At 32.5% G+C, this 25,187-nt stretch overlaps 6 protein-coding genes and 1 long non-coding RNA gene across 12 annotated transcripts; 3 read left to right on the top strand and 4 right to left on the bottom strand.

Moving 5' to 3' along the window:
- Positions 1-1,176: 1,176 nt before the first annotated feature.
- LOC127067504 (midnolin-A-like) lies at positions 1,177-10,597 on the bottom strand. 3 transcript variants are annotated; one of them, XM_051002512.1, is made up of 6 exons: positions 8,858-10,597; positions 5,774-5,861; positions 4,775-5,126; positions 3,894-4,678; positions 3,283-3,613; positions 1,177-3,168 (listed from the first exon to the last, which is right to left on the bottom strand). In XM_051002512.1, exons 1-6 carry the CDS (start codon positions 9,490-9,492, stop codon positions 2,903-2,905), a joined length of 2,457 nt encoding a protein of 818 aa, XP_050858469.1. In that variant the 5' UTR covers positions 9,493-10,597; the 3' UTR covers positions 1,177-2,902. The 3 variants fall into 3 exon arrangements, with proteins under 3 accessions (XP_050858469.1, XP_050858466.1, XP_050858467.1); XM_051002509.1 differs by having other exon boundaries at positions 3,894-5,126; XM_051002510.1 differs by having other exon boundaries at positions 3,924-5,126.
- Positions 4,893-5,521, top strand: LOC127067528 (uncharacterized). The gene is made up of 2 exons (XR_007782645.1): positions 4,893-5,041; positions 5,223-5,521. It is a non-coding gene; the product is annotated as an uncharacterized LOC127067528 (long non-coding RNA).
- A 135-nt stretch (positions 10,598-10,732) lies between the features above and the next one.
- On the bottom strand, positions 10,733-15,111 carry LOC127067505 (ATP-binding cassette sub-family D member 3). Its single transcript, XM_051002513.1, has 12 exons — positions 14,789-15,111; positions 14,679-14,721; positions 14,426-14,613; positions 14,289-14,358; positions 14,073-14,170; positions 13,608-13,788; positions 13,092-13,304; positions 12,923-12,992; positions 12,373-12,848; positions 11,982-12,281; positions 11,729-11,890; positions 10,733-11,606 (listed from the first exon to the last, which is right to left on the bottom strand). Exons 1-12 carry the CDS (start codon positions 14,953-14,955, stop codon positions 11,529-11,531), a joined length of 2,046 nt encoding a protein of 681 aa, XP_050858470.1. The 5' UTR covers positions 14,956-15,111; the 3' UTR covers positions 10,733-11,528.
- Positions 15,112-15,408: 297 nt separating this feature from the next.
- LOC127067521 (uncharacterized) lies at positions 15,409-17,230 on the top strand. 2 transcript variants are annotated; one of them, XM_051002541.1, is made up of 4 exons: positions 15,409-15,547; positions 15,742-16,077; positions 16,369-16,560; positions 16,671-17,230. In XM_051002541.1, exons 2-4 carry the CDS (start codon positions 15,826-15,828, stop codon positions 16,905-16,907), a joined length of 681 nt encoding a protein of 226 aa, XP_050858498.1. In that variant the 5' UTR covers positions 15,409-15,547; positions 15,742-15,825; the 3' UTR covers positions 16,908-17,230. The 2 variants fall into 2 exon arrangements, with proteins under 2 accessions (XP_050858498.1, XP_050858499.1); XM_051002542.1 differs by lacking the exon at positions 15,409-15,547 and having other exon boundaries at positions 15,673-16,077; positions 16,725-17,230.
- Positions 17,231-18,969: 1,739 nt separating this feature from the next.
- On the bottom strand, positions 18,970-20,072 carry LOC127067524 (E3 SUMO-protein ligase NSE2-like). Its single transcript, XM_051002546.1, has 5 exons — positions 19,951-20,072; positions 19,712-19,869; positions 19,546-19,639; positions 19,283-19,469; positions 18,970-19,138 (listed from the first exon to the last, which is right to left on the bottom strand). The coding sequence occupies exons 1-5, from the start codon at positions 20,027-20,029 to the stop codon at positions 19,039-19,041; spliced, it is 618 nt and encodes a 205-aa protein (XP_050858503.1). The 5' UTR covers positions 20,030-20,072; the 3' UTR covers positions 18,970-19,038.
- Positions 20,073-20,187: 115 nt separating this feature from the next.
- Positions 20,188-21,507, top strand: LOC127067513 (endonuclease III-like protein 1). Its single transcript, XM_051002525.1, has 2 exons — positions 20,188-20,901; positions 20,993-21,507. Exons 1-2 carry the CDS (start codon positions 20,197-20,199, stop codon positions 21,380-21,382), a joined length of 1,095 nt encoding a protein of 364 aa, XP_050858482.1. The 5' UTR covers positions 20,188-20,196; the 3' UTR covers positions 21,383-21,507.
- On the bottom strand, positions 21,395-23,503 carry LOC127067522 (nucleolar protein 12). 3 transcript variants are annotated; one of them, XM_051002543.1, is made up of 4 exons: positions 22,532-23,503; positions 22,245-22,458; positions 22,042-22,147; positions 21,395-21,959 (listed from the first exon to the last, which is right to left on the bottom strand). In XM_051002543.1, the coding sequence occupies exons 2-4, from the start codon at positions 22,322-22,324 to the stop codon at positions 21,504-21,506; spliced, it is 642 nt and encodes a 213-aa protein (XP_050858500.1). In that variant the 5' UTR covers positions 22,325-22,458; positions 22,532-23,503; the 3' UTR covers positions 21,395-21,503. The 3 variants fall into 3 exon arrangements, with proteins under 3 accessions (XP_050858500.1, XP_050858502.1, XP_050858501.1); XM_051002545.1 differs by having other exon boundaries at positions 22,680-23,503; XM_051002544.1 differs by having other exon boundaries at positions 22,691-23,503.
- Between the last annotated feature and the right edge of the window lie 1,684 nt (positions 23,504-25,187).

Here is a 25,187-nt window from a genome sequence, read left to right as displayed (position 1 = left end):
GGATGTAAAATACTATACGTACTTACAAAGGCTGACTATAATAAGAAAAAATCTTATAATTCTCTAATCATCCAAAAATATTTCATTCTTTTGCATAGTGAAAAACTTATGTTGTCATTCTAATCTGTATCAGTAATGTATTTATAGTTAACGCGTTTATATATCGTTTCAAATTATATCTAAATACTATTAACTGTTATGTTTCATTATTATTATTATTATTACTATGTGTTGTTATTCCAATATAATGATCAAAAATTTAATTATTTAGAAAATTTAAAAAGCTACGTACGTATTCGTAAATTCCGCTATAGCATATCAAAACGTGATACCTGATAAAATTCTTTATTGTCCCTAAGTATTTAACCCACATATTAGAATGATCTGAAACCTAAATAACGTGCGTGTATAATGACAAATGGATTCCATATTTCCCATAACATCATCTTGAAGACATCTATAAAAACGTCTCGAGTATTAAGGTATTAGACATCAAAACAGTGTAATTTTTCAATTATTATGTTTAATTCTAGTAAACGATATATTAATCCAAAGCATGGTTTCGTGACATTGAGTCACATTATTTGCTATTATCGTTTTCTAAAATATTGCTATCATTTATTCTACAAATGTTTATCTAAATGTTGAGAAAATTAAAATTTTCTATTATGTGTGAAGTATATTACTCTATCTTTTTAATTGTTCTTATAAAAAAAATACGTGTTATTTGGTAAAGAATCGTTTAGTTCTCATAATTTCCGATAGGAGGTGCCAAAGATCAGTATAATACCACATGATCAAAATTAAGCTCAATTTACTAAATAAAATTATAAATAAAAAACCATAATTAACAATATATTAATTACCAAAAAAATTTTCTCGGCATTAATTAATTTGTTAAAATAAATAATCTGATTTCTCCAAAAAAAAAAAAGTATAATTTCAAACGTTAAAACCAAGATATAAATTTCTACATTATCGACATAGCATTTGCAGCGGTCCTTTTCCATTTTAATATTTTATAAAATTTCTAAACATTCTAAATATCATATATTTCTACCATCGTAATCCGTAGGTTAGGAAAAAAAAACAAAAAATTATTAAACAATTCAACTAATTAGAAAACATTAGATAAGATCGAGTTAGAAATTTGAGCAGGCATGATAGTTAAACATATTTTAACTTATCAAGCAATTTCGTTTATTTTGGTACTCGATAAAGTTGAATAATTTTATGTTACAGTATTGAGCCAGTTTGTGTAAAACTGTAGTAGTAGTAGTAATAATGATAATATAATAGTAATAATTATAATATAACTTTTCTTTTTTTTTCCCTAAGTAATCTAACACAATATACTATCAGTAGATGATATACTATTTAGTACCTAACAAACGTAAACAAATTAAACAAAGTAGCATTAGGACCATGCATTTAGGATCATCTTATTGTAACTATAGGACCATGTATTATTTCAATCATACATTGAATAATACAATGCACGAATGATCCTTAGAAAGAGTAATAACGCGCGTGACTCGGTGTCATAGAGAAATGGCTCGATCTAACCACCACATATGCACAGTAATTTAATGCCATTTTAAGTGCTCGATTGGACTGACTGACTCTCTCTCTCTTTCTCTCTTCAGATTATATGAAATAGTTATATTATTGACGTTTCTGTAAATATTTAAATTAATCATCCGTATGTGATATTATAATCCACTGATATGATTTGGTGATTAAATAAAAACATATTTGAAAGAATAAACGAAAGTGATCTTTAAAATAGTGCTTATATCCTACGTACAAATTATTGCGATTAAAGATAGAAACAATTTGTAAATGTCTTCTGAAAATACAAATTGGCTTTTGAAGTTGTTTCTTTAAATTGAAATATTTGAATACCCATAATAAAAACTCACGCTATAACGAGTGTCTTTCGTTTTGCAAGATTTCTATTTTCAACGAAGTCTTGACGATATATTGCTTTTGAAACAGTTACTCTCAGCATGTATACTGTTTATACTTACGCAGGGAATTTCACTCTTCCGTTATACAAAACTTCTCTATATGCCAATAGTAAAAGTATAATCACACACACACACACACAATCATGGAGCAGTAACTCTGATAGTAACGATTAAAGTGATGCGAATATACTTTTCTTTTTCTTTCTCTTTGTTCAAGGAGTGTTTAGTCTCTCTATCGGCGGAAACATTCTAGCTGAAATACCATCTCATTTTCAATAAAATCCTATAACATTTCTTTTTATAAATCGATCGTTCTCGTGTTATTGACAGATCGAATGTATACTGGTCTCACACTGACTTATCAGCAAGATACAATTATTGTCAACTACAGTCGAGTCCTGAGTACTCCCAATTTTATCTCTCGTACAATTTAATAATAATAATAATAATAATAATAAACATATATTAAATTTCTAAACAAAAAAGAAAAAAGAAGAAAAACGAAAAAGAAAGATCGAACGATTTAACTGTTTGCATTTGCTTCGAGACCAACGTAACAACAGCAAATTGCAAGATACATCAATAGTGATGTGTTTTCTCGATCTTATATAAAAAAGTAAGGAAAAAAAAAACATAGATAATCATTTAAATCCGCGAGCTACGTAACAATATCCAATATGTCATCTCGTTATTTATAAAAATCGTATTTTAGAAATAACGATTTAACTCGTTTGCAAAACTTAATAGATACGTATGTACACGACGCATCGAATTAACAATCAATCAGGGCTCCAACACCTACAGTAATAAATCAGTGTGATATATCCAACGAGGCTCGTTATACTCATTTAACCAAAAGTACTAATATTATAGGATGAATTTAAAGAATAATAATAATAATAATGATGATAATAATAATAATAATAATAAATTCAAGCAACAACTGGTTCGGGACTACACGGTTGAAGATCCGGTTCGTTCTGCGATTCAGCCGTATTGGAGTTGCTCGAAGTAGATGCTGTTGTAGCACTTGCATCATGATTTGAAATAGGATCGGGTGTCATAGCAGCCCATTGTGCAGCGTGCGGTGCTGCACGTGCTTCCCGTCTAGCTTTTCTTTTGGTACGACGTTGTTCCATGACTAAACGCAGACGCCGCATTTTTCCCTTAGTAGCTTCGTTTTCCTTCGATAATTCTTCTACACGATGAAATATAAAATCACACGGTATATATGGTGTATGGCGTATATATATATATATATGTATATAAACCTGTAAATATCTTTTTTCTTTAAATATCTCATTTCACATACCCAAAGAATGTCCAGACGTGGTTGAATCATGACAGCCCACACCAACAGTAGTTCCAGTTCCTGAAGTTGGTACTCCGTTAGATGCAGAAGGACATTGTTGACGGCTATTCGAATGCCTATGATGATGCCTATAGTGTCCTGCTGTAGCAGCTGGTGTAGCACATAACAAATCGTTTAAGATATGAATAATAGTACTAATATCTCGTTTGGGACGACCATGTCGATCTTGAAGCGCTGGATTGATGGTCCCGCTGAAGGTTCCAGAATATACACCTTTCCCATGATGATGCATACTCTCTATCATCGCTCCTTGCCTGTGTCTCGCGTTTTCCTGCATATAAGACAAGTTAAAGTAACGATTAATCCCGACGTTTTCTTGTTTTGTAAATGACAAGATTAAAATATTGAAGTTAAGTATAAGATACCAACAGTATTATACTCTAGAGCATGCTTTTTCGAATTAAGATTCAAGATAAAGTTTGAAGAAACTATAATAAAGACTATGATTGATCGTTAAATCGAAGCTCTTTTAATAATCCATATATAATACCATATAAATATAAATATTATAAGTATACACAGGGAGAACTGGCATCGGTAATAATGTATACCTCTGCGAGGTCGACCCGCGAGGTGAATACCTCAGAGGAGAGCTGCTTCAGTTTCTGCGTCAAATTACGGGATGCCTCGGCTAATGCTCGGGTGTCTAGGGCGAGCTTGGCACCTTTGTCCATGAGGGAGGGTAGAGGAGAAGTCTGCGACGTGATATCCCCGCCATCCTCTCCGTTTCTCCTCGATGTTTCGAGCGTCGATTGATGCACGTGATGAGCGGTGCAAAGCTTTTTGCTCGCTGGCGTCGTAGCGTCGTACGACGAGGAGGTTGACTCGGAGCAAGTGTAATTGATGGAGGTAGATTGTTGCAAATGGTCGATGGAAATGGTCGAGGATGAGGTAGTAGTAGTAGTAGTGGTAGCAACAGCAGCAGCAGTAGCAGCAGCGGCGGCGGCGGCGGCGGCGGCGGCAGCGGCGGCGGCAGTGGCAGCGTTAGTGGCAGCGGCAGCGGCAGCGGCTGCGGCTGCGGCGGCGGCGGCGGCAGTAGTAGTGGAGCAGGTGGTTGAAGAAGAGGAGATGATGCCGGAGGGTGAGGAGAGAGATGAGGGTAGCGAGGAGGGAGAGGGGGAGGAGGAAGAAGAAGGAGAGGACGTTGAAGGAGAGGGAGAAGTACAGGACGAGGTACAAGTTGGCTTATACCTCGAATGATGGCGGTGATGGTGGTGGTGGTGGTGATGATGATGATGATGATTGTGGTAACGATGATGATGGTAGAGGAGTCGAGACTGGCACATACTCGAACAGTTGGTAGCCGAAAACGCAGTGGTAGCGCGACTGGAACAGACTGAACTTGTCGTTTTGGTCGCTGTCGATAAACTTGTGCTGCAGCTCGCCGCAGCATGTAAAGCCGATGCCAAACGGCTTACGAGGGAGGACGTACGGGCTGCTGCGCTTCCTCGTTGAAGTTTCGCCGAAGTACTCGCCGTAGAACGTGCCGCCAACACCGTTGATCGCCTACTTTGAAGAGAGGGCGAAACGTGATTCGTCGAAAGATTCGGCCCGTTTCCACCGCCGTTGTTTCCGCCGACGGTCAAGCTAGTACCGCTGCTGTTCGTTTGATTGCTACCTGGTAAAGGCACTCTCACCGTCGATAACTGCAGTTGAATCAGCATCATGTGATCGCCCAACCGCATCGTCAGATTCAGAGGTGCCTTTCCAGACAAGAAGTCGTTCACCTGCGAGTCGTTCAAACTCTCCAATGCTTGCATCACGCTTTGCTCTGGACGTTGTGCCTAAAACAAATATGATTTTAAATGTTACCATACATCGTTTTACGTACATCATCTCCCCGCGATATTTTACCCGCTTTCACTTTTTCATTCTCACAGGGTTCGTAGGAAAAATAAAAAAGGAAGATAGTTCCATTCGAAATAGAGGGGAAAGGACGAGGATCGATTAAAAGAAAGATGATCGAACGAATCGATGAAACTAAGCAACGGCAGAAGATGAAAACAAGAAGACCTGCAGAAGGAAGGAAACCTCGTCGCATCGAAGCTCAGAGACCCTCGATGGCTCGGCTAGTCATCCCTCGGCACACCTAACGGACTTCTTTCACGTTGACGCTATCGCGTATTTGGTATAACTTGATTTGTATATACGTTTTAAGAAATTATATTAAACGCTCTAACCCGTATTTTATTTTATCCTCCATTTCTTTATCACTTTGAAGTAACATAAATAATGAATATTCTTCAGAGAGATATTTCTTTCGTATATAGATAAGGAACGATTTAAAATTACAAGAAAATGTAATAATTAACATTTTTGCATCATCGTTTTTCGATTCGTGTTATCTATCTGATTTCTAATATCGCATGCACATAAATTATAGAAGAAGCTTCGTTAATTCTCGCAAATCTAAACACGGAAGAAAACTTACCAATAATCCTGTTTCCACGCTTGGCAATAACGTGAGCCTACTTCCATCTTGCAAGCGATTTTCCTCGAGAGTTCCATCGCGTAGCTGTCTATAACAAAAGTTTTAGAAAAGAATAACCTTTGCTGTACCAATACGTATTCTTTATAAATCATTTGTACGAGTTTTCAAACGAATTATATAACGATTAATACGAAGTTAATTCAGACGTGTGGAAGAAGACGAAGTCTCGGATTAGATAAACGCAATGAGATAATATCTTCGAATATACAAATTTTTCCCTTATAATTACAAAGAGCTATGTCATATCGATATAATAAAATAAGAAAAAGAGTATAATTTCATGGTCTCAAAGTTCCCGATGATAAGAAACTTTTGAAAGAGAGGACACGTGCGATCAAACGTATCGGTAGCTCAAAGTACGTATTGCGTTTACCTAAACATAAAACGATATGATATAAAAGCATTGAAATATATCGCGAAGAAAAATAATAATATGAATCTCAACAAATGAACGATAAATCAATCGACTCGTTAAATGAAGTCAAAATAATCAATTGTAATTGATTTAAAACGTTTGTTATTTTCAAAAACATTTAACTTGAACCTTGGCTTCATTTTATTTCGTTAATAATATCTTCACTTTTTAACAGCATCTCTTTCTATGTTTCATTTTCAAAGATCGAGAAAATTCTTCATAGGATGATTATAATAATTTGTAAATGATCGTAAGCAATCTTGGAAAAGTCTTATCGAAAATCTTATTCCTGAATAAGTATTTCATGGAATCAGAAGAGATAAGGCGAAACAGATCTGTTTTTTTCATTTCTTTGTAACACTTCGAAAACGGAGACGGAGACCACGACGAGAAACAACCAAAAGAGACGGGAAAGGCCAAGAAGAGAGACCCGTTGGTCCAAGCTCGTTCCTCCATAAGGCGCATGCGCACACGAGGTCGTCGTGCACAGAAGACGACGAAGGGCTGGCGGGGAGAAGACACGCGTATACGTACACGCACGCAGTCGCGTCTCAAAGAGAGAGAGAAAGAGAAAAAGAAGGGGAAAACCAAACTCGTGCGACCCTGAACACGCGCGAGCACATATGTATATAAAAAATCACGTACGATGTTACTTCGTTTGTTTTCAATACATCCTCTCTTCTCCTCAAATCCTCTGACTCCCTCTCTCTTTCTCTTCGCGCCAAATTTGAGTTTTCATAAGGCTTAAAAATGATTGGCTAACGAGCTTTGCTAACTATTGGACGTTGTTCAACACGTTTTACAGGAACGTTCTCTGATTGGTGTTTCTCTATACCTGTACCTACATTCCTTGAAAATTGGCTCGACCAATAGGAGAGAAACTAACAAAAAGAATAGAACGCAACCTGTTATCCAAAAATATCAAAGAAATTCTATAGTTTTCAACACGCACAAATTGACGATGGAAATTCACCGAAGAATCTAACCTAAAACACACGATGAATATTTTTCTTTCTGTTCTTATTTTTGTCTCTATAACCTTTATAATCGTCTCAATTCAATCAATTTTATGGAAGAATCGTTTGTGATCTCGTCCGACCAACACCATATTTAAAAGATAGATAATTCAAGGCGAATACGGAATACAGAGGAAGACGAAAGATACGAAAAACATCGTCGTCGATGGATCCGTGTACGGGAATAACCGCTCTCTGTCCTACGTTCTCTGACCGGCCGCTTGTTTTTTTTCCTCTTACTCCTACCCTCTCGTGAATTCTTCCACTCGGTCGCCCTCGCGACCGAGCTGGCTGTCTCTCTCTCTCTCTCTCTCTTTCTCTCTCCTTCTCACACACACTCGTTTCCTTCCTCTTCACCCGCGTGCGCGCGCGAGAACGCACGTCGTAGATGGCTGTCATCGTTTCGCTCTAGAGAACGCAATTTATCGAGGTATTCTACCTACTGCACCACCACCACCACTTCTGTCTCTTTCTATCTCTAGCCGTCTTATCTCTTTCTCTCTCTCCTCTGTCTGTTTTTCTCTCTACCTCTCTCCCTCTCTATCTCTCTTTCTCTTTCTTTATATCGCTTGGTAGTAGTGTATCTATCTTTCTTTCTTTCTTTCTTGTGCATACACGCGCCACAGGAGGATCCATGGAGAGCGACGGCCCCCACGACGCCTACGAAACGCGCACACGTACTCCCTCTATATGTCTCTCTTCTTTCCTCCTTTTCTCTCATTTCCCCTCCTCCTCCTCCACCTCCACCTCTTTCTCTCGCTCGCTCTCTCAAAAGAGATTTCTCCTACTCGATCGTGGCCGCACCACGTCCGAAAGCGCACCACATACACCGGTGACGACTATTCCGCGAGCTCGAGCATTCTCTTGTACGGGTCAACAACGGTTTCTCTTTCTTTCCTTCTTTCGTGAAACGTCTCTTTCTTTTACACGGTTTCGTCGAACGATCTCTTATATTCAAATGATTTCATGTACATACACGTGATATGAAACACATTTCTCAAGCTTTGTCCTAACCTCCTTCCCCGAGAAAATTCTTTTATTCTTCTCGAAAGGAAGAAAAAAAAAGAACGGACGAAAATGGTCGAAGTTCTTTTAGATTTTAAACGAAAGAGAAAAAGAAATTATCTGCATATTTTTCTTTTCTTTCTTTCTTTCTTTCTTTGCTTTTTTTTCGCTACGTGTTAAAAATCTTTTAGCGATAACGCATGTCTTACAAATGTACTATATATAGATATTAATTAATACTTTGTAATTCGAAGTTTTACAATTGTTTCTTTGTTTTATCTTCCAAATAATCACTTTCGTGGAGTAGAGATAAGAAAAAGAAAGAAAGAAAAAAAAAGGAAAGAAAAGAAATATCGCGAATTCGTTCATTATTTTATAACAACGGAATAACTTTACGCGGGAAAAACTTTCAAATTAACTTTCCTAGCATTGTGAAAATCATCCGCGAAGATACTTCGTACGCTAAATAAAACTCGTTACTCGATAAATAATCCGTTTTGATAGTTCCATAGGAACCGAAACAGATTGAATAATATCTCTACGAATATACAAATCAAATTGATAACATTTTCTTCGAGTTGTACTCACCTCTCGAGGTGCAACAAACAGATGCGTTCTTTAGCGACCTTGAGTCTCTTTGAAATGATCTTCTTAAGATTTTCGATAGTTTCAGAACGATCGACCGTAAGATCAAATTGTCCACCGGTCGTCGGGGTGATGCTGATGGTGATCTCGTCGGGTTCGACGGCTGCGGCTGCGACGCAGCCACACCCTGGCGGGGACGGAGATGTGGTTGGGATCGGGGAAGAAGAATTAGACCTTAGACTCGAAGCCCGGCCACGATAGTCCGGTTCGTTCGGTAACGTTGCATCAGGTGAATTTGACCAGTAGGATATGGAAGAGGAGGAGGAGGAGGAGGAGGAGGAGGAGGAGGAGGAGGAGGAGGAAGAGGAGGAGCAAGAAGACGAAGAAGAGGAGGTAGAGGAGGCGGAGGATGGCGACGAAGACGAGACGGAAGAGGAAGAAGAGGTGGAGGACGAGGTGGAGGACGAGAAGGAGGACGAGACAGAAGAGGAGGTCACCAAGGCGGCAGCTGCAGCAGCGGCGGCAGCGGCAGCAGCAGCAGACTCTTCGACGGTTCTACGTATCTTTGATTCTTCCTCGTTCTCCTTTCCCATCATTATATCCGATGATGACGGCGGTGGCTGAGAACTACCTTCCATCCCGTCGGCTCGAGCAAGAACGTGTGATCCTTCTTCTAAAAAGGTGTACGCTTTTCTTCCTTTTTCTTCCTTTCGAAGCCGATACTGTTCGCTTTGTCCCACCTTTAATAGTAGTAGTCGTCTTGATCGTCGTCGTGGTTGTCCTCCTCGTTGTCGCCGTCGCCGCCACCGCCACCGCCGCCGCCACCGCCGCCGCCGCCGCCGCCGCCGCCGCCGCCGTCCTCGTCTTCGTTGTTGTCGTCGTCGTCGTCGTCGTCGTCGTCGTCGTCGTCGTCTTCACGCGTCGCCTCCTCTTCTCTTCACGCACGCACGCACGCAGGCACGCACACACGCACGCACCTAAGCAGGCACACGCGGCTGGCAAAGCACACTCGCACCCAACACCCACACCCACGATCGCGAGTCACAGTGTTGTAGCCCCTACGCTCGATCTATCGATCCCACTAAAGCGTTTTTCTCTTCCTCCTCCTCTTCCTCCACCTCCTCCTCCTCCTCCTCTCTCTCTCTCTCTCTCTCTCTTTCTCTCCCCTTCTTCTTTTTCTTCTTCCCAGGAATTTGTCGAAATCTTTTATTTTTCTGATCTAATCGAAACACACTAAGGGGAGCTCCGATGACAAAGGTAGTCGGTCGAATCGGTCAACGGAACTACTGATTATCGAAGGAAAACGAAGAGAAAGGGTGTCGGGAATGCATGCAAAGGTGAAAAGTTTCTCGATCGATATTACGAAAATAATCAACCGTTGCACGTTCTTCTTCGCGATCTTTCGACGTCCCCAAGAGTTTCACCAAACCGAAAACTAATTTTCTTCCTCGTTTCGTCGCCGGTACGTACAACGATGATACGAACATACGTGATAGACGCTCAAACTACCTTCGCTTCCTCCTTCCGCCCCTTCTTCTATCTTCTCTTCTTCCTCTCACCCACTTTTATTTGCTCTTATCTCTCTCTCTCCGACCTCACGTGTTCATTCTCGTCACAAAACGGCCGTCCTCCTTCGTTAAATGCCTACAACTGCCTGCGATTGCTGCCGACCGAGCAACGAAACCCTGGAGCTCCTGTGAAATATCCGGACGTGGCCGAACTTTTCCGAACTAATTGTGACGTGTGCCATGATGGCGCTGGATCTAAACAAACCCGCTAAATTTAAACGAATTAATGTTTTTCTTCCTATATTACCGACACGTCGCTCTTTTTCTACATTTTTATACGACTATAACGCTAATGAAAATGACTAATACATTTATTCTTTATTACGAGATATTCGTCATAATATTTTTTATTTACTTCTAAAAATCCCTTTTAAGAAATTATCCTTTCACCTTATTTGTTACAATCTTTGTACATAATCTGGTATGTCGCCCTCTCTCTTTCATTCTTTAAAAGTATATTTTTAATAACATTAATATAAAGCGATATACATAGAATAATTACAGATTGCGATCGCATCAAATATTTCATACAGAGATAGAGTTGTGCATATATATACACGACATTTACAGAATATGTTTCACGATAGCTCTTCGACTAAATATTATTCTTCATTGATCTGTTTAATATGTTTGTTAAATTTTTTTTTTTTGTATAGAATAAGTTGATACGATGTACTTAATTACAAAGCAAATATATCATTTTCCAACGACGTATTATTAAGATACAAGCTTCAATTATATACAATATAATAATGCTTTTATATAAGTTCGTGGTAAAACTGGAAGAACAAGAGAGTACTCTTATTATATTTACATACTTATAAGCAAAAACTATAAAAAGTCGGATAGAAAAATATATAAAAGCTATTCTTGATAGTTTTGATTATACACGTATACACGTAGAAATAATGTTTATGATATTTGTGCTTACATATTGATTTCTTTTGAAAACAAAGAGATCTATATAAATTTGGTATTTTAATAAGAAACTATGTATTCGTTTGTTCATTTCATTTGGTTTCATTATTCCTGTTATGTTTATGGTTGCCATTTAATATAATCGTATATTTCACCAAGTAATATTGTTTAAGGAAGAATCAAAATATTTATGACCCAAACTTCTCTGTATCTGGTTCAATCTCTCTAAATTCGTATCCTCCTCTACCATCCATTTGTAGATAATACTGCGATCGAATAGACAATAATTAATTATTTTTTATTAATAATTAATTATTTTTTTAAATACATAAACGATTGTTTGTGTTGTAGATAATGACATTTGGTAAAAAAATAACTTTTTTGTTACCTCGTGATGTTTCCAAAGTGACCGTCTATGAGAAACAGTAAATAAAGTAATATTTGCATCTTTACAATAAGAATACATAGAATCTTCGACGTCGACGCTAACAGCACTTGTACACTCATCTAATATTGCAAATTGTGGTTTGTGGTAGAACAATCGAGCCATCTACAAATATATTAACATTCACCAAGTAATAGAGATATCTTATATGTAAGTTCATTCATTTGATGATACAATATTTTATTAAATTATTTACCGCAATACGTTGCTTTTCTCCTCCTGATAAAACATCTATCCAGTCGGCTACAGTATCCCATCCTTGATTTTCAGAGTTTCCTTGAATTTCTCTTTTCAAAAGATGATTTAATTGTACTAAATTTAAAAATTTCTGCAAATCTTCGTCGCTCATTTGTCCTCGTCTGATCATTTCTGCTTTAGTATGAGGATAGATAACTTGGTCTCTTAAAGTACCTAATGTCATGTAAGGACGTTGTGGTATATAGAATAATTTTCCACGTGGTGGTTTTGTAACTGTACCACCCCAAACAGGCCACAACTAATTGCATATAAAATAAAGATATATAATTGAAAATTATAGCCTTTTAACATAATGTGCAATAAAGACAATAAAGATCAAAGATATTCACCTCTCCAAGAATTCTGAATAAAGAACTTTTCCCACAACCATTTGGACCACAAACTAATACATTCATGCCGGATTTTACTTCGAATGTCAATTCTTTAATAAGAACATCTCCATTTGGCGTTACAATTGGAACATGTTCGAATCGTATAATGTTATCTTTTGCAATAATCTTTCCTGCACCTGGGTAAACTTTTGAATCATTGTTCAAGTCTGTGATCATTGTCCTAACATATTTTCCTGCACTCAAGTCATTCAGTACATTTCTTATCTCTGTAACTCTTGCTGTGAAACCTGCTAATCTTGTTATCTCTCTGCTTGCTAGTATGAGTACACCTATTGCTTCTGCAAATTTTACCAACATTCTTCCATATGTATAATAATGTTTAAATCGATGTTCAGAAGAGCCTGAAAGAACGGCGTGATTCTTTTTAAAGAATGGTATACTCACGGCATAAAATCCAACTACCATTGCCATATCTGAAAAAAGAAACAAATTTTTAGCACTTATCATTTTAATTAGATATGTATGTCTTATTTATTTATTAATTTACATCTTCCAATGAAATTGTCTAGTACGCCTATTAAAGATCTGAACTCCAAAAATTTACGAAGATGTGTAACCTGAAACAGAACAAATATAGATATATTAAAGAATAAATATAGATTATATACAGAATAAAAGTAGATGTATTGCTATATAAATTTTTTTTGTCAACTTACCAACTTGTGAAAACTAGTTAGCAAAGTTAATTTCTCTCTATGATTTCCTTGGTAAAATGCTATTTCTTCTGAATTTGTGATTAAGCGTGAATTGATATGTCGATATTCGCCTTCCAACTGCTGTTCTTTTACAGTCATTTGTATCACTGGCCTTCTCAAGGTGGTTATACAAGTACCAGCTATCAGTAGATATGAAATCAACAAGAGTGGTGTCTACAAAAAAAAGAAAAAAGAAAACAAAATAAACAAAAACAAAAACAAAAAATATCAAATAACCAAGGAGAACAAAAAACAAATTTCTTTAAGTCTATAATATTGAATATAATGAAGCATTTTTTATATTATATTACCATAAAGTAATACTTCCTAAATTATATCAAATAGTATAAATTATGATGCACAGAAACATTATATAGCATTATATCCTATACAATAATGTAACTATCAACAAAATGTATTCACATAGAACTAGAACAATGCAAATGTTGGTATAAGTATTATAATATATTAACATACTTGTCCACCTAAATTAGTGGTGAGTTTGGAGGCATATAAAACAATATCAAAAAGTGGCTTCATTATATTGCCATATAAGTCTGTAAAACTTTCACAAAATTTATCTATATCAGTTGTTAGTAGCTGATCTGGATTTGCAATGCGAGCATCTAAATTATTCATTTTATAATATGTAAAGCCCCTGCAAACAAAAAATATATGTTATCAAAATTTAATATTCAAGAAAAATGATATTTATTTTATAATTTTTCTTGAAAGAATAAACTTGAATATGTAACTTCACAATATTATTTCATAAGAAATAATACTTTTGAATATTGTAATCCTTTTCCTGTCCAAAGGAATAATATATATTACATTTAAATAATTATTCTGTCGTGTCTGACCTTTTATTACATGTCTTATGCATTATTGAAATTGAATTATCAATTCTAATGATTAATTACAAATGCAAATAAAACTTACTTAAGATATTGATCCATTAAATGATGTGTTAAATTTGTACGCAATCTCAATTTCATTTCACTTATACTATATTTCAAAATGTTGGTCACAACTGCTACCTAATTAAATAAAATTATATTAAAGTATATAATAACTTTGTTCAACAAATATAAAAGTAAGATTGTTAAACAACCTGAATACAAAAAATATATTAAGAATCAATTAATTTTTACTTACACTAGGTAATATAAAGACAAATTTTAATAGAAGTTTCTTGAATAAAGCTAAATTCATGGTTATAATTGATCTACAAAAAATATGTTCCATTACTGAAAAGAAAATTATTGGAAACAATTATAAAAAATAATAAATACGTTTCAATAAGAGTGCTCATATTTATCAACCAAAGATCACACATGGATCTAGCAATTAAAGAACCAGCGATAAGCAACAAAAAAACAAATTCTGTTGATAATATTCCAGGAATGCCAATAGTCAGAAGTTTATATAACTGCCGCAAGAATACTGCATCAATTTGAGCTTTTGGCCCTTTTGGTTTTTCCTATAAAATGAAATATTTCATTATTTGTATTCTCTTTTTTGTTTTAATAATTGCTAGAACATTACCTCTTTGATAATGTATTGTATATCACTAGTAGACCACGCATTTCTACAAATGAAACAAATCTCTTACATTAAGCATGACTAAGGTATTTGTAATATTATCACTTAATTACCTGGATTTTGCACAATGTTTCCTTCCTTTTTTTTTTAACAACCATATTAAAGTACTAATCGTTATAGTTCCAGCTAAAGCATATTTAAATGTGTGTTTACTAAGTACGGGTGCCATCCTGTTCTTTAAGCTTTTCGAACTAAACTTTACTACATCTATCGCGAACATAAACTACACCAACTTCACTTCTGCGGTATAAAGGTTAATACATATGCAAGTAGTGGGGTGACATTTAATCAGCTGTTTCGTACCATTGTTCAGAACCTTTGTACATGACGTTATTACTTTTAATTTTCTATCACTGAAAGTATAAGAATGTGCTATCATTGTTAGTAAAAAATAAATAATACATGATGGAAAAGTATTCGTGCTAAAAAAAAATCAGAGAAAAAAAAAGAAAAGAAAGAAAGAACAAATATGTATAAAAAACTAATGAACGTTTGAAGTAACGAATGAATTTATTTCCAAAGCTTGAGCTTTTTGTTAAGGTTATTCCAATTCATTTAAAATTTTTTCATGAGATATATGAGATGAATCAGTTTACAGATCTTATTCCATGTAAATATTATATCTAAATTTCAATCAATAATAAAAGTATATAAATTTCATCAACCAATTACATAATAGATGTAATAAAATTAATCAATTTTGATCTATCATTTACCGACATTCATACAGTTTTACGATTGGCAAATATTCTTCAGTTAATAGAAGATTCACCTTGATGTATTGAAGAAAACATTAAACATAACGTAGGAAGGTAAGTATTGTAAAAATACATTGGAATTAAATCGACAGAATAAGTGGGGATAGTTTAGTTGGTACTTAAAGATACTTGATGGTGTTGCAATCGCTCATATGAAACAACTTTTATAGAATTTTCCACTCTTATCGAATATTTCTCTTAGGTAGTTTACGATTGTGGTGATTGTGATCTTTATGCTGTTTGCCCAGGTGATATCTTTCACTGGTTACTGATCTGGCCTGGTCACGTCAAAAAAAGTGTAAAAAAAAACCGTGTATTTCTGAAAAGAAGAAATGCCGGACAGTGGTGCGGTCTACCAACCTACCACCGTAGGATATACGTATGATAGTGGAGGTGACGGTACCGGTAGTGCAGGTGGAATAAGAAGTGGTTTTTGGAGAATTGCATCCAGGCATAAGATTAATTCTAGAAAATGGCTAGAATGGACGTTACTATCAGTTGGATTGTCCTTCTTCGTCGTTGGACTCACCACAATGCTCGTGAGTCTGGTCTCATCCGACGACATTAATCAGCGAACTACGGAGGTGATTAATAATTTTCTAGACTTCGCTTCTTCTTATCATTCTCTTCCTTTCATTCTCTGTTTCTCACTCTCTCGTGTTCATCTGTCTTTTAAATGACATTCTCATACCTCAGAGTACCTTCCTTGCTGCTTCGTGATAAAGGATTGCTCCCACTGATAAGGTAATACCAGTGGTGAGTATGGAGATAACACGAATGATAGCGGGATTTATTGACCAGTATCCTTCGCAGCATTAAAAGAAACACAACTTCTTGTGATCAAGTATATAAAATCGCTTTAACATTGATCATAGGTAAAGCAGGGATCATCAACTGGTGCAAGTATTGAAGTGGAGGAGAACGTAGAAGAAACTTCAAGAGGATCTGTAGCAATAGGAGCAGGCATGATGTTTGTTGGAATATTATTGTCTATTGCTTGGGCATGGCTTCGATTCTTCCAACGCAGCAAATCACCAAGGGGTGGAATTACAGGAGGTAGTGGTCAGGTGAGAACAATCTAACAAAATGTTTCTTTTATTTGAGTTTTTTTACCGGGCACCATCTTTGTTTCGTATGTTCGTTTTCTTATCTTACTTACGCGTTGCTATGAGGAAAGATGTTGGGCGGTTTGAATCCATCGACTGACTTGCTGGTGGGTTCCACTTCGCAGTACGGGCCAGTACTTACGGAGTTGCCGAGTCAGCTGAAGTTAAAAGAAGCAAATATACATGAGACGCTAGTAGCACCACTTTCTGATCAAGAAGAGGAGACCCTTACTCTAATGTTGGATCCTAATACATCTACAACGCTTGCTGTTGACCCTAATAGTGCTGCTAACCAGATTCCAGGTTGAGTACATTCATTCATCACACTGAATGCAATAGAGTGACCTGAAGTGAACATTGCTTTACTTTTATAAATCTGATAGTACTTATCAGAAACTAAATGCTTACATTTTCTCACAAGAGAAAAAAATCTTGTTTTTAACTCTCTATTAGTCTGCCCACAATGATGAGAATCATTGTATAAATAACATCAAGTTGTAAGTTCATATTTAATATTTGTTGGCTATACCATCTATTTTCACAGCCTAGAGCTTTTAGTTATACAAGTCTATATCAATATATGTCATACAAGTAATGATGTGAGATCTCATTTTTAGAGTCTTTCATAATATTTAGTATATATTTTTTTGCTATTGCCTGCACATTCCTCTACTCCGTCCATTACTGTTAATGATTTCTTACCCGCATTGGATCCAGACGTTATAAATAAATAAAAAAACACATAGGCTGCAAAAAGTCAAATAATTCATATCATATATACAATAATTTGAAAAAAGTGTGAAAGACAATATTCTAATATATTCGATTGTTTGTTAATAATAAACAGCACAATTGATTTACAAACAATATGCCAATTTTGTATTTTTTAATTTATAGTGCAATAACGAGTGACGTATTTATTTAAAATATGATAATTTTGATGCAAGGCACAAAATAAAGAAAATATGAAAGTACTTATTATGTAAATTCTTCATACATACTGTATTTATAATTTTATAATTTTTATTATTGGGTATTCTGCATAAAATATTCTCTAAAATTATATCTAAGTTATTAGTTCTATATTCAAATAATAATTGAAAAACAAAAGATTTGTATATGATACATTGTTTCTTTTTCTATATTTCTAATTTCTTTTTATTATATTCTATATTTTTTTTATATTTCTGTTTTTCTATATTTCTTTTTATTGTTTTATTTTAAGTTTTCTAATATTTCAAAAATGATATTATTTTTAATCTAAAAATGTGTGATCTTTTCGATAATTATAATTTTATTCATGTATTTTAGATAGCACTCTATACAGAAGGCACTGTATAGTAATTAATTTGTATACAAGATATGCATGCATTTTTTTACTATATTGTTGTTGTTATTAATATATGTACATTTCTTTACATTTTGTATACTATATTAATACGTTTTTCTAACTACTGTATATTATTCTTATGTGTTTGGTAGATTATATTTCCTTTATTGACTTAGTTTTATTGTGATTCCCGTTTCCAATTTATTCAACATTAATTTTTATCAATAAAGAATATGTGTGTACAAAGAGGATTGCATAGATTATATTTCGTGAAATAATAAACATTATATATTATATTTTAATTTATAATAAAAAAGTAATAAAATAGTTAATTTAATTGTTCATGTTAATTTAATTAATCATATGAGAATTGAACAAAATATCTGGATATATCTCATGACATCACATATTCTGAATTTTGTCCTTTCCTTTTAATTTACTTGTAATAGTAAAAATTTGCAAAGGAAAACTATATATCTGCTGATTGGATATAGTTGTTTCAATTTATTATTTACTTTATTTACTTTTATTTTTTAGAATTATTTCTGTAATAAATTATTTTTTATGTAATTTATAATATAAAAACTTATAGTATTATTGAATTATTATAATTATGTTATAAGAAATAAAATACAATTCTTTCTATACTTTATTCAAAAGTATTCAGAATTGCTTGATTTTATAATGTAATTAAAAAAATTGATAAAATTGTATTTAAATACTGTCTGGATACAATGCAATCGTAATATCAAGCACATTTTTGAAATTTTTTTGTATTATGTTTCATAATATATACCCATTCCTACACTATTTTATGTACACATTAATGCTTACAATGAAATAAACACCTTTAGGAATATATGTTTCATTAATAAATTAATTAAAATCTTTTTTTATTTTTAAATTCAGCAAGAATTTAATATTCATTACAAAAGAAAACTCTCAGATTTAATCAAAGATATACATCTTTCTTTAACTTTGTAGGTATACCAACTGTACTTATATTATATACGAGTATAAATATGAATATACCAAAGTATTTGTGATTTATTTATATTTGTAATATTCACATTTTCAGTAAATCTAGAAAAAATAATTTAATGTCAATATTAAACAGGATTCCTTTGAAGATATACTTTCATTACAACGTCTGTTTGAAGATTGGCTATGTCTATATACTCCTTATTCTTGCATCCAACCATGGGACATCTACACAAAATTTTTTAATTTGTATAAAGTCCAAAACAGATTTGTGTGTGTGCATATATGCATAAAACAAAAAAAAAATTCACTTTTTTTTATACTTCTAAACAACTAAATCTTTCATTGTTATATTTTGTATGCAATACTTGCCTTGTTTTTTTATTTACTTTTAACAAAGCCATGACATTTTCACGATCATAAGTATGTCCACATATAATATTTTTTATTGGATCTTTTATCCTCATTTTTGAGATAGGATCTATTACATTTATAGAACCTGACAATTGTAATTCTTCATCATTGTTACTTCTTTCAGAATCCTGATTTTTGTTTACATCTGCTCATGGTAAAATCATAAAATATTAAAAATAATGTTTATAATGTCATTTCTTTGTTTTCTATTATTTGCTTACCATTCAATAATGCTTCCAATTGTTTATTAAATTCTAATAGTCTTTCATTTATGGATATATTAATATTCATTTTAGACACAGCTTTCTCATAATCCTAGTATTATACAACATAATTTTTTAACTGTACTATATACCTTTAAATTTAATATATAATATAATAGTTTACCTTGATAATTTTCTGTATACTTTTTTCTGTAATATTACTATCATTATACTGATTTAAGATATCTTCCTTTATTTCTTGAATCATACTTAATTTAATATCTATTTCACAGTTCTTTTGTACCACATCTTTCAAATCATCAATTATCTTCTCCTTATCTTCTGCAAATTACTAACCTATATATATATATGTTAATAAACTACATTAATTAAAATAAAGCTTAAGAAGATATAATAACTTACGAAAGTATAAAACTATATTTGTAGCAGTTTTCGTATAACACTCGTACAACTCTTCTGCTACTTCTTTCGACTGAGTCATTTTCTTTATCACAATTCTATCGCATACTCTTTTGAATTTAGATACAAACAGAAATATGAAAACATGATTTAAAGTTTACATTTGCGCCATCTAGACTTCGTAACGAGAGGGAGGGGGTATCCCTACCAAAAAATTAATACAGGACGATATTCGTCTTTAAGTGATAGATGTATTTATGGCGCGAAATACTGTATAAAATGAGTAAAAAGTTAAAATTGACAGCTTTATCAACGTCGAGATCTTTAAGATCTAATCAACGAATTAATGGCGTAACGTTTTCAAAAGAATCACCTTATTTTGATCGGAAAGATGATAATTCGTCTAAGGCAGACCATGTCAAAAACGATAACTCAATGGAAATTCAAAATAAAGTTGATGAAGAGATTGTGTCAGAAATGATTAATGAATCAAGAAAATCAAAGAGTAAAAAAGTTTCCAAGAAACGAAATGTGTCATTAAAAATAGAATATGAAGAATTAAATAAAGTTGAACAAAAGGGTGAAAGCAATAAAGAAGTTTTTATGACAAGAATAGATAAAGAAAAGGATGAAAAACTCCAAGAAGTAGAAAATACGTCTGGTTGGATGCCATCCAATTGGAAACGTATTTTAGAAAATATACAAGAAATGCGAAAGTATAAAACTGCACCAGTAGATGAGATGGGTTGTCATAAATGTCCGGATCCAAATGCTAATGATTCAATCTTTAGATATCAATGTTTGTTAGCATTGATGTTAAGCAGTCAAACCAAGGATCAAGTAACACATGCAGCTATGAAACGTTTAATTTCTTATGGTTGTATACCAAGCATTATAATAGCTACACCTAATGATGTTCTTGTAAAGCTTATACAACCAGTTGGATTTGCAAATGTAAGATTTTTGATAATGATATTTATGAGGAATATTTGAAAGTAATATTAAAATACTATTTTGTTTCTATAAGATATGAAATTATTTTCAGAGAAAAGCTGAATATATCAAAAGAACTTCTGTTATTTTAGTGGATAAATATAACAGTGATATTCCAAAGACTATAAAAGAATTGTGTGATTTACCTGGGGTAGGTCCAAAGATGGCACATATTTGCATGCAAATAGCATGGGGAGAAGTAAGTGGTATTGGGGTAGATACACACGTACATCGTATTTGTAATAGACTTAATTGGGTAAAAAAGCCAACAAAAACACCAGAAGAAACAAGGAAAGAACTGGAGGAATGGTTGCCTAAAGATCTTTGGAATGAAATAAATTATCTCCTTGTTGGATTTGGACAAGAGATTTGTTTACCTCGTTTTCCTAAGTGTAAAGAATGTCTTAATAAAGATATTTGTCCTTTTGCCAAAAAAAAATGAAGTAGAAGTATATAAAAAGTATTATTATATATCTTTATTAAAGTTGCATTAAAAATATTTTTCCTATAATTAAAAACAATATTTATATAAAAAAAAAATAAAGTACACAACAGTAAAAATATTAATGCTTCACTTTTTTTTTAAATTTCCCTTCTCGTTTTTTTAATATTTTTTGTTGTTTTTTCTTTTTTTTAATGCTTTGCCTTTTGTTCTTGTTATGTTCTAATCTGTTTTTTTGTTGGAATGCTTTACTTCTTTTTACTTCTTTTAATGCAGCTTGTTTAATAGCTCGTTTTAAATCCTTTGCTGATTCAATATTTTTTCCTTCCATTCCCTGTATCGAAATTTCTGCTGTAGATTTCTCATCAGTTTCCAAATTTTCTTCCTTTTCAGATTCTTTTTTATCATCAATTACTTTGTTTATTCCAATACATTTATTTTTTTCATATAATGAATCGATATCCATTTCTAAAATGCTAACTCTGTGATTTTCTGTTTCAAATTCTTGTTCTGACAATAATTTCTCAAGTTCTGGTACATCACGGTTTGATAACAATTTTTTGTAACGTTCACGTGCCTAAAAAATATACATATTGTTTATCAATTTTCAAGCCATAAGTAACATGTTCCAAATACACAATATAATAGAAAAAATATACATCTTGTTTTATTCTTTTTTTTTCTTCTTTCAGTTGCTTTTGTAATTCCTCTTGAGCTCTTTTTTGTCGTTGGACTTTGCGCTTATGAAAACCTCCTAAAAATTGTCTAAAAATATTTTAAAATACAATTAACCTTGACATAATAATAACTTAAAAGATGTTTTATATATTTGTTTTATATACTTTGTTGAGCGTATATTTACCGTCTTTTATTCTCGTCAAATACTAAAGTAATACTTTTTCGTTTATTTTGCTTTTTCTTTTTTTTATTTACGTCTAACATTTTTGGAAGTACGTAGTACTAAATCTATGATTTGTCGCTAGACGTCGCTATTCTTACTCGAGTACTGATATATAACGGAAACACATTGATACAAGCAGGAAATATCTTTCCGCACATCGGACGGTAAACAATTACTGTAATATATTTTAAATTCAGTTATAATCTAATTCTTTTCTTTTTAATATTAAAAAAATATATTTATGTTACCACTATAATATACGACCATATCTATATACAATATAATATACAACTAATACAAAACATTGTACAAAAAATAATTTCAATGTAATATTTCAACACAGTTAAATTTTGATCTCCGTATCGTAGACTACATTTAATATCAACAAAAACAAACATTCGGCTGACTTTGATATTTATCGATCCAGTCTTCTTTAGAATTCCGACGAGGAAGCATCCAAGTTCTCTCTTTTCAAACGTCTAAGATTAAATATTTAATTTCAACTAATTTTAAGGAAGTATAATCTGGTATTTGGTTTTTTATCACTTTTGTCAGATGTATTACTATTTTTACTAGATACAAAAATTTCTGTTAGAGAATTTCGATTGTTAGGTTATACGAGAGAAAAGCGTAACCTATAGAATCTTATACATCGATAGAATAGGGGCATAGTGGGGGTTTGTAGTTCGTATATTGTCCGTACTGTCGCTGAAGTCGCATAACTATGGGCGAAAGGTAGTGAATAGCATTAAAAATAGATATGATCGCGATAGAAATATGTTTACAGAAGTATATTAATTGCGTGGATACCTTTAAATCAAAATAGATATAGTACTAAAGTAAAGCTAGGAAACAATAACAACTAATAAAATAACAATTACTAATAATAAAGAAGCAGTAACATCGAAATAATGATATTTATGATATTAATTAAATGTTTAAACGTATGTTAAAATTTTACTCTAATTTAACGTGTATTTTTTATTGCTCTATAAATTTCTTATTTTCTAATTTCAATAAAATATATTTGAAAAAGTTTTCTATTGTATCGAACGTCAACCATCTATCCAGCAGTGCGTATGTTGTATAATGTAAAATACGTAATATATGCAATACCAATTTCCGGATCTCATCACTTGGCAGTTACTACGTATAGATATCCTTTTCTAAATTTATTAAAAGAAATAGAAAATGTTATATAAGAAAAACTGTAGATATAATACAGTCTATAAACCTATGATAAAATTACAATAGAATACAAGTCTTATATAGAACAAAGACAGAATACATAGTTTGTTAGAATTAATATTTAGCTTTTTACATATTAATTGAATATGATGAATATTATTAATACAGAACAAAATTAAATGTATTTATGTGTATATATAATGAGTAGACACATTTCGTATAATTTATATATCGTAATATATATATGTATATATATGTATATATATATATATACACATTAACTGCGTATTCAATATACAATTCATTACAATTAATATTTAACTTTTTATCAATTGAAATTTAATTTCCGGTGATTTCTTGGCATTCTCTCAAGGATCTACTTTTTTTAGATAATAATACTTTTTTCAGATTTTCCAACTTTATTTTCGTCATATCAACGTTTTTCTCCATTTTTGCTTTAACCAAAGATTTTACATTAATTAACTGTGGACGATCATATTTCATATCATATTCGACTTTCATACACACATTTACATATGTCTATATATATACATATGATATTCACATGACAGGCATAGACATGTTAATCAAACGCAATATATTTTATATTTTATTATAATATCGATTTTACATTTTTCAAATTTCGAAGAATTCTATCAATTAAAGAACCTTACCATAGAATAAGATGCCAAATAATTTTTTACGCGTAGCTATTTTAGATCATATATGTAACTCAATTTCTTTTTGAGAACAGAAAACGAGGTTAAATACAAAGAGATAGATACAAACCTATGACTAAAAAAACTTGAACTCGAAATCTCCTTGGGTTTTCTCTTTTATATAAATTATAAACTCAAACTTGTGTTAGTTTGATCAGTGATGTAAACATAAACATCATGCAAACGACTTTGATTATTATCGAATCAGTCTTTCTTTGTATTTCGATGAGTACACATCACAGCTTTCTCCGTTCATGTAAGTACGCTTTAATAATTAATACTTTCAATTATTTTATATTTATTTAAATATATTAATATATATGTATAGAATGTATTGCGTATGTATTATTGTAATATAGTTAATTAATATTTAAACAATACTATATTCGTTTAAATATTACCTAGCTATCGACACATATTGAATATAAAATAATGTCTTATTTCATGAAGTGTAAATTTTAAAATCTCCGTCAATGTTGACCAGCGATGTAATAAATGAATATGCGGACGACGCATATTCAACTTATTAAATTAGTCTTCTTTTGTATATCGACGTCTAAATATCGCTAATGCTCTTCTTCCATGCAACTACGATTAAATAATTTATATCTTCGATTATTTTATATTTATTTAAATAATATATAGTTTATATGTATTACTGTAACATGATTACTAAAACTTAAACAATATTACATTTGTTTAAACAAAACATAGTTATTAAGACACTTTGAATATAATTTTAATTTGGTATTTTTTCTAGATGGATATTTTTAAATCAGTGATTATATAAACATCAATAATTATGGTGATTATTAAATGGAGGGATACTAAATAAAAATTGTGGTTATGTTATATTGTAATATATATATATTTTTTTTATAGGAATATGCAATATAATTGTAAAGTAAATCCTTATATAAAATGATATATGTATTGGTAATATATTGTTATAGAAGAAATTCATCTAAAGTTTCTTGTTAAAAATAGTTTCAATTGT

Source organism: Vespula vulgaris, chromosome 11, assembly GCF_905475345.1.
Source record: "Vespula vulgaris chromosome 11, iyVesVulg1.1, whole genome shotgun sequence".
Classification (NCBI taxonomy): domain Eukaryota; kingdom Metazoa; phylum Arthropoda; class Insecta; order Hymenoptera; family Vespidae; genus Vespula; species Vespula vulgaris.
Note: the sequence above shows the minus strand (reverse complement) of the source record. Positions and strands in the feature narration are given on the sequence as shown.